A 9,424-nucleotide genomic window follows, 5' to 3' on the forward strand; every position below is an offset into this window, starting at 1 on the left:
CAGCCAATGGAGGTCCTTTAGAGTTGGTGTGATGTGCTGTTTTCTGGAGATCTGGGAGGTAATGCGAGCAGCTAAATTCTGTATGCACTGGAGTTGGCCAGTGACACAAGATGGAGATCCAGCCAAAAGGCCGTTACAGTAGTCCATACGTGGTGTGACTAGGCTGAGGCAGAGAGTTTTGGAGGCATCTTTGGTAAGAACGGTCTGGCCTTACTGATATTGCGAAGATGGAAGTAGCAAGTTTTAGTAACATACTTGACGTGTTCTGTCATACTGAGATCTTGATCGATGACAACACCCAGATCCTTGACAGTGGAAGAAAGTGGAATGGTTGCTCCACAGACAGACGCACTAGTATTGTCACATTGCTTGAGTTTTCCAGCCTGTCCCAGAAGAATGGACTCTGTTTTCTCTTTATTTAATTTCAAGGCATTTGATGACATCCATGCATATCTTCTGGCAACAGTCTGATGTCTGACGGAGAGACGCTCTAGATGACTCTGTGTTTGGTTGAAATAACTTCCACAGCTGCGTGTCATCTTCGTAGTTCTAAGTGGTCAAGGTTGTGGTCTGCTACAATAGAGCCAAGTGGAACAGTATAGAGGGTGAAGAAGATCGGACCAAGCACGGATACTCGAGGGACTCCGGACTCAAGCCTAGATGCGGTTGACATAGACTCACCAATAACAACAGTTTGAGTCCTGTCCTGTAGATAAGGAGCCAGCCATGATAAAGCTGAATCCTTCATTCAAAGTTCTGTATCAAATCTTTTGAGGAGTCTCTGGTGATCTATCGTGTCAAAGGCACTGCTTAGGTCAAGTAATGTGAGCAGGGCCACTTGTACTGTGTCAATACCACATCATAGGTCATTCAGGATCTTCAGCAGAGCCGTCTATGTGCTGTGGTGTGCTCTGTAGGCTGATTGGAACACCTCATAGAGGTTATGCCAGGAAAGGTGTCCCATGAGACGACTGGAGACTGCACGTTCAATGAGCTTGGATATAAATGCTAAGTTTGAAACAGGCCTGTAGTTTTTTGGATCCGCAGAATCAAGGCTTGATTTCTTCACATGTGGCCTAACTAGAGCTGACTTGAGTACACGTATGACATAACCAGATGAAGTAGAAGAGTGGTAAAAGTACGTCAAGACAGTCATATAGAAGGTCAGTTGGAATCGGATCAAGTGAACAAGTTGTTCTTTTTGCAGATTTCAGTAGTTTAGTAACTTTAGTGTCAGTGAAACTATCAATATGAGTAAGAGGCGTGCCATCAAACATTTTTGGAGGAAAATCAGCTTCAGCCACAGCCATAGAAGACGAAATCTTGTCATGAATGTCTTAGATCTTTTTGTAGAAATATTCCGAAAATGTCTGTGCTGTTGCTTCATTGTCATCAGATGTCGGAAGTGACGATTCCCAGTGTTTACCCAAGATACTGAACAAAAGTTTGAACAGCAACTTTGGACTTGACTCGTTGACTTCAATCTTAGAATTGAGATGTCGATTTGGCTGATGACCATTGTTGAGTGATTTCTGGCTGAAATATACATTTGGTGATGAATCTCCAGGAAATATTTTTTCCATCTGCGTTCTGCTTTCCTCTTGTCTCTTTTATCTTGTCGAACTTCAGGTGTGAAGTCCCAAGCAGATGTTTTAGTGACTGGTATGACTCTGTCCTTCACTGGTGCATGGTTGTCTAGCAGCTCAGATAGAACTCTATTGTATAGCAGAACGAGACTTTCAACATCATATTGTGGCTCAAGTATAAGGTCTGAGTTTAGCAAATTGTCTTTAAAAGTATCCTTATCCAGGGAGCGCATGTTCCTACAGCGAGGAATCTTCACATTTGGACTGGGTATTGAGAGGTCCAAGCTCACAAAGATATGGAAATGATCAGAGAGATGTAGATCCTATACAGATGACACATGCGTCTGAAGCATGGTTAACTATCCAGTCCAGAGTGTGTCCACCTCTGTGGCTTGCCTCTGACACAAGTTGTACACAGTTGTGGACTTCAAGAAGATTAAGTATTCGTTTAGTGTCATGGTTATCCTTGTTGTCAAAATGGAAATTGAAGTCGCCTACGATGATAAGAGCTACTTCGTCAACTTTCCAGTTGCCGAGACGGTGCCGAGCAGTAATTGCTGCCAATGGTGGCCATACAAAGTACTTTGACGCCATCCTGTGGACTCAAGTAAACAGAAACACAACAGTAAAGGCTTTGTCTATAGACGTTTGAATTTCACCTTTTTACCATTGGGATTGCATGAAATAATTGCTCTTAAACTAACGCAAGGAATTCTTTTGAAAATGGCTTATGCGTTTCTTACTTTGAAGAGTATATTTCTGGATCGCAGTTTCATGTAAAGACCTCATCTATAGTTCATAAACAGGGTAAGAAGTACATTCCTTTTTCATATTGTACTAATTCTATATAAAATATGCTTTGTGCAGAAATGGGGGTTTTATTCATCATTATGACTTTTAGAGCTAAAAATAACTCTTTTATGTAAATTTAAGACTAAAAGCAACCTAAAACGATCTGGTGACTTACAGGATATGAGAAATATATTCCTTAACCAAATATGCATGGTATTTGATGTTAAAACCATTGTTCTGTTCCGGGTTTTTGCAACTTTTTCAGTTCCCGGTTAAATTTTGGCGGCCATCTTGGATTTTGAGCTAAATATAGCTTTCGCATTAATATTCGGATTGAACCAAACATTTTTAAACTCCTTTAACATATAAACACAACAGAATATATGATTTGCTTTCATCAAAAACTTTCACGGAATCCCATAAGCTCCTTGACTATAACTTTGCTGGTTTATTCATTTATCAAATAATAGAGCGGAAGGTCGCGGGTTCGATCCCCGACCGCGTCATACCAAAAGACGTTAAAATATGGTACTTGTTGGTCCCTGCCTGGCGCTCGGCATTAATGGGTACAACAAGGACTGGTCGGCTCGGAGTCAGTATATGATGTGTCTGAGTGGGGTATTCATGCTTCACTGCGGCAGGGTATCTCAGTGTGCTAGCACTATAAAACCAGCTTAAGTCTGGGCTAGTACATGCAGCCGCACATACACATACACATACACGCATGCACGTCGTCATATGAGCGAAATATTCTCAAGCACGACGTTAAACCCAATTTCACCTCACCTCATCAAATAATAATAATAAACTGTGCAACATGTGATGTTTTCTTGTGGAGATTTTACCTCTTCAACTACTCACCGCTGTATATGGGGTGGTGGGATCGCCTACTGGTTAAAGCGGGTCACGCCGAAGATACGGGTTCGATTCCCCAACATGGGTGCAATGTGTGAATCCCATTTCTGGTGTCCCCCGCCATGGCAATGCTGTGATGTTGCTAACAGCTGTGTAAAAACACACACACACTCACTGCTGCATATCCCTTCATCTTATAGCCCCGAGAAATTTTCTCACATATCACTGACGTCGAGGTCAAGATTTTGAAATTTGCACTATGAAGAGTTTGACAAAATACCTTGACCGTATTTATAACATTTATGTTGCCCATGACGTTGGGCTTCATTTAACTTGATCACCACAATGGGGAAAATACAAAACACTTGAAAGTAATCGTTTAAATTAATTTCCATATATCATATCGAATATTGATAATACAAAGTGTTCGCGAAAAGATAAGCGTATCCTCTCCCACCCGTGGCAGCTGTCAGAAGCTCGTTCCCAAATGCTTCTAAGTCAAGATTTACATGAAAAGAGCAACACCCGCATGTACGATCCAAGTAAAACAGGAATTACACGTTATAAGGAAATCTTGACAACAGAACATTCGTGCGCGCACGCACGCATACACACACAGACACATTAAAAGATTATAATGCCATTTTACGAATGCTGTTTGTTGATATAAAGGACAATTTTGATAATATTACCATTGTTGCGGAAATAATAACGTAGACAGAATGTTTACAATTTTTATAATGAGTATAATGTAATTCCATTTTTAGCAATATTTTAGAGGTTATGAATGTCACTATTTGTGCGTACGACTAAGATAGATCGACGTCATGTCGCCTATAGATATTGCAACACACACACACACACACACACACACACACACACACACACACACACACAAGTAAAACTGCATAACGAACATTTAATAAATATCAATCTTCAAGAAGAAGTTCACAGGACAATCTCCCACAAACTCTTATACAATATAATATGTATCAAACTGTCGATGGCAAAAATATTCTTTACTCTTGAGCATCTGATTTAACCAAATAATTTCAAACATATCAAACAAAGCTGAAACCAGTCAAATTGAAAATACCTGACTACGATACACGAACATCATTATCAAACAACTATTTGTCAATTGCTCCAGTTATAAGAAATATATTAATTGTTTCCATTAATTAGCCACTATCAAACCTGGTGTATACAATGGTTATAATGCCACCCTGGGTATGATGCCATATTTTCTCCTGGACAAACGGTGGCGTTATAAACATGGTATAATGTACTTTTCTTTTGTTTTACAGTTAAACAAAAACAAAGAATTCACATAAGTAACGTATTTTGATAAAACCACGCAATTGTCACTACCCCCTTCCCCGCGTTTGCTCTATAGCTAACGGGAGCATATATCAAGCAGGTATTGTTCACAGAGCATTGAATCTGCCGGTGTATTACGCTTGTTAATCGACTATTCAGTGTAGCCACCGAGGCCTACCCCATTACGTGGACCATTGTTTGTTCCCTTAAGCACTTACAGATAAACCCCGGCTTACTGATACCACCTCTGACTCCGGGCCAATTCGTATGCTTCGATACTGTTGCCATCACACACGGTATGAGATGAAAGGGGTATAAAAAGGCCCCCTTGACCTACCCCATCATTCAGTTCTTCACCTCGTCGAGCTCTTCCGCACTAGAACCACCACCACTACTACTACAACCATGAGGGAAATCGTCCACATGCAAGCTGGCCAGTGCGGCAACCAGATCGGCGCCAAGGTGAGCTTCTTTCTCTTATTGTTTTATTATATTTCTATTCTTACATGTAGTTTTCTTGACGCACTGTTAAGGTCATCATGTAAGGACAGTGCGGCAATCAGATTGGTCCCAAGGTGATCTGCTGAATACGAATTGTATGTGTAGATAACATCTAAATAATGATTTTGTAAATTTTTGAAACATTTAACAACTTTTATATCTTAATTACGAAATCCGTCCCTTCTCTGGCAAATGCATACTGAAATGAGGTGATTTAATATTGAAGTCAATGCCCAGTATTGAGAAAAACAACACCGGGGTTGATGCCAGTTACTATTCTTCATAGACATATTCCTGATATTATTTGTATTTAATAAAATATATTTAAGAGATAAATCAAGGTTTTAAATCAAATTTAGAGCTATAATAATTTCGTAATATACCTCTGATTTTCCAACACAGTATGTTCATCTCCATTCTATCATAACCGCGTTATTACGATTTCAAAACACAATGCATACTGTGCCGGAAAATCAGAGGTATATAACAATCCAGTATTTACTGAAATCATGGTAGAATTCATGTTCGTGATATTACATATTATATTCGTAAAGCTTCTCGAAAGCTATTCATGGCTGGGCTGACTTATTACGATAATTTTTACTTGAGCAGTACTTGCTGAACAAAACAAGTTACAGGTCATGAATGTTTTGAGGATATTTTTTGTTGTGAAGTAGACTGAACACCCATTTTCATATTAATGTCCCCAGGTATATTTATGATCCATAACATTTTGTTCAGTATATGTTCATGCCACATTTCTCCAATCGCTTACAGGAGATTTAAACAAGAGAGCGCTGTAGCTTGTTTAATATTCTCGCATCTCTTGTACTTTGTTCTCTCATTCATTACTAAATTTACTGTACTTTTCTATTTTGGAGATACGCCTGTTAAATAATATATTAAAAGTCAGTGCAGTGTGACAAATTGTATTGAAATGATTTGCAAATAAAATCAACTTTGTCCCCAGTTCTGGGAGGTGATCTCTGACGAGCACGGCATCGACCCCACCGGCACCTACCACGGCGACTCCGACCTCCAGTTGGAGAGAATCAACGTCTACTACAACGAGGCTACAGGTGAGGACAGGAAAATAGTGTTTTATATAGATCAGAACGAATCTTGTGTTTGTTGATGTTTAACGTCGCACTCAGCAGTTTCCCAGTCATATGTCGGTGGTCTGTAAATAAATGATTAATAGTCTGAACAAGACAACTCAGTAACTGACTTCATGAGCGTCGATCTACGCACTTCGCATACCATACAGGCAGGAACTAAGTCAGCGAAGTCGTCCACGGATCTCCACGGTCCAGACGAATCTGCTTAGAACTGTGATACAACTTCATATTTTTCACAGTAAGAATTACATTTCGAAAATGTTACCTACTCAGTTTAAAATGAAGGTCACACCGTTTATATGAAGTGTCGTACACCCATATTCAGCTTTTCGAATACAGGGGCGGTGGGGTAGCCTAGGTGTTGTAGGGGGTGGGGTGGGGAAAAGGGAGAGTAGTGTGTCCTATACAACACCTAGTGGTTAAAGCGTTCGCTCGTCATGCCAAAGACCCGCGTTCGAGTCTCCACATGGGTACACTATGTGGAGCTCATTTAATATCAGCCGTGATATTGCTGGAATATTGTAAAAGCGGCGTAAAACTAAACTCACTCACCTTTCGATTACAGCGTAACCAACAGTACATGACAACGTAAATACTGTATTACGCAAGATACAAGCCCAGTCACACTAGTGATGTCACCGACAAATAATCCGACATGACCCCATTGATCGGCTTAACATATTTACCTCCCTACTGAAGGCCACTTTGATTCTAATCCCTAATCCCGTCTTATAACAGCAAGCAATAGTAATGGCCACAGTTCGGTTTGATCTGGTATGCCATTATGAAAATATGGAAGATGCTATTAGTACAATAACACACACACACAGACCCTATATTTTCGCCGGACATATTGCGTTTTTTCAGCGATGCATGATTCCTTTTAGGCATGTTTTGAATGACCCCAACATTTGTCAAAAATATTCCTATTTGTGTGAGACCCAGTATTCACATTATTCAGTTAGCGTGATTGCGTCTGTTGAAAAAGGATTTTCACAACCCCAGCATTATCGTCACTTATCTTTTCCTCAAGCATTTCAAACATAGCTTGGTCTGTTATCTTCAGCGCACCCGGAAGCTATCCCGCAGCTACGTCCAAATCCCTGTTGCCCCGGGGGCAACCGTTATCGTTACGTCACTTTTATCTAATTTCAGTCAATCCTGCTGACATGTAGATATCATCGTGAGGCTTATCGCGATCACTTAGCGTTAGTCATGCGATAGTTTCAGGTTGGTGGAAATATGGATAAATATTGAAATCAGCAACTACAGTTCGGCAAAAACATCGTGAATATATATAAGCGAATTATCTATACATGTTTATCTGATCTTACGCACGGCTCTTAATTTCATGTATGGTACTGTGGTGGTTGAGTGAGTATGGTTTTACACCGATTTTAGCAACATCCAAGCAATATCACGGCGGGGGACACCAGAAATGGGCATCACACATTGTACCCATGTAGGGAATCGAACCCGTGTCTTCGGCGAGACGAGCCAACGCTATATGGCAAGAAAGATTAAAACAAACATGAATCCTCCTTCGTATTCAACTCATTTATTATTTGGAACGTTAACGGTTGCTTCAGTGGCCTAATGGAGAGACCGTTTGCCTGTAGAGCGGAAGGTCGTTGGTTCGATCCCAGGTCTCTTCATACCAAAATTCACTTAAAGAATGTACTTGTTGTTACCCTGCCTGTTTATAAGGATGTAAAGCAGTGATTGGTCAGATCGGAGTCTTGCTTCGCGTAATGTTGCAAATGTCTTGAGAGTCTTCTTTACATTTCCAGGAGGCAAATATGTCCCCCGTGCTGTCTTGGTCGACCTGGAGCCCGGCACTATGGACTCTGTCCGATCTGGTCCTTTTGGACAGATCTTCCGTCCAGACAACTTCGTGTTCGGCCAGAGCGGTGCTGGCAACAACTGGGCCAAGGGTCACTACACAGAAGGTGCTGAGCTGGTGGACTCCGTGCTGGATGTTGTTCGCAAAGAGGCCGAGAGCTGTGACTGTCTTCAGGGCTTCCAGCTGACCCACTCTCTGGGTGGCGGCACCGGGTCAGGCATGGGCACCCTCCTCATCAGCAAGATCAGGGAAGAGTACCCCGACCGAATCATGAACACTTTCTCCGTTGTGCCATCACCAAAGGTGTCCGACACAGTGGTCGAGCCCTACAACGCCACTCTGTCAGTCCATCAGTTGGTTGAGAACACAGATGAAAGTTACTGCATTGACAACGAGGCTCTGTACGACATCTGCTTCAGAACCTTGAAACTGACCACACCAACCTACGGTGACCTCAACCATCTTGTGTCAGCCACAATGTCCGGAGTGACCACCTGTCTGAGGTTCCCTGGTCAGCTGAACGCCGATCTCCGTAAACTAGCTGTCAACATGGTGCCCTTCCCCCGTCTTCACTTCTTCATGCCCGGCTTCGCTCCCCTCACCTCTAGAGGAAGCCAGCAGTACCGTGCACTCACTGTGCCCGAGCTCACCCAGCAGATGTTCGATGCCAAGAACATGATGGCTGCCTGCGATCCCCGTCACGGCCGTTACCTGACAGTGGCAGCAATCTTCAGAGGCCGCATGTCCATGAAGGAAGTCGATGAACAGATGCTCAACGTCCAGAACAAGAACAGCAGCTATTTCGTTGAATGGATCCCTAACAACGTCAAGACCGCCGTCTGTGACATCCCACCACGTGGCCTCAAGATGTCGTCTACCTTCATCGGCAACAGCACTGCCATCCAGGAGCTGTTCAAGCGCATCTCCGAGCAGTTCACGGCCATGTTCAGGAGAAAGGCTTTCCTCCATTGGTACACTGGCGAGGGCATGGACGAGATGGAGTTCACTGAGGCCGAGTCCAACATGAACGACTTGGTGTCTGAGTACCAGCAGTACCAGGACGCCACCGCCGAGGAAGAGGGAGAGTTTGACGAGGAAGAGGGAGAAGGAGATGCAGAGGCATAATTTCGTCATAAAGAGGAAACACTCAAATGTACTGTGTCTGATACCCAGTGCACAACACTTGCGATGTGTATGATTGGAGCAAACTGCTGACTGTGTGGCATGACAATTTTGTTACTAATTTATTATTTATTTCTTCTTCTGGTAAATATTAATGTTTTACTTGATCTGTTTCTCTCCAAAAAGAATAAACATTAAAATGTTTGGTCTCTTACCCGTTCTCTTCTCGTTGTCAGTCAAAGTGAGTGTGTGCTGTAAAGCTGATCACTTTTGTGAAGCATTTGATC

General features: G+C 42.1%; 1 protein-coding gene across 1 annotated transcript; it reads left to right on the forward strand.

Moving 5' to 3' along the window:
* The first annotated feature begins 4,884 nt into the window (after positions 1-4,884).
* On the forward strand, positions 4,885-9,351 carry LOC124259306 (tubulin beta chain-like). Its single transcript, XM_046693414.1, has 3 exons — positions 4,885-5,015; positions 6,025-6,133; positions 7,963-9,351. The coding sequence occupies exons 1-3, from the start codon at positions 4,959-4,961 to the stop codon at positions 9,138-9,140; spliced, it is 1,344 nt and encodes a 447-aa protein (XP_046549370.1). The 5' UTR covers positions 4,885-4,958; the 3' UTR covers positions 9,141-9,351.
* Positions 9,352-9,424: the final 73 nt, after the last annotated feature.

This window comes from Haliotis rubra, unplaced genomic scaffold, assembly GCF_003918875.1.
Source record: "Haliotis rubra isolate DU_JTF1 unplaced genomic scaffold, ASM391887v1 Scf717, whole genome shotgun sequence".
NCBI lineage: Eukaryota > Metazoa > Mollusca > Gastropoda > Lepetellida > Haliotidae > Haliotis > Haliotis rubra.

Excerpts from the sequence above, each read along its gene's own strand:
- LOC124259306 (XM_046693414.1), top strand. The coding sequence starts at position 4,959 with ATGAGGGAAATCGTCCACATGCAAGCTGGCCAGTGCGGCAACCAGATC. Across the intron at positions 5,016-6,024 it reads GCAACCAGATCGGCGCCAAG|TTCTGGGAGGTGATCTCTGA; the intron begins GTGAGCTTCTTT and ends CTTTGTCCCCAG. Across the intron at positions 6,134-7,962 it reads CTACTACAACGAGGCTACAG|GAGGCAAATATGTCCCCCGT; the intron begins GTGAGGACAGGA and ends TTACATTTCCAG.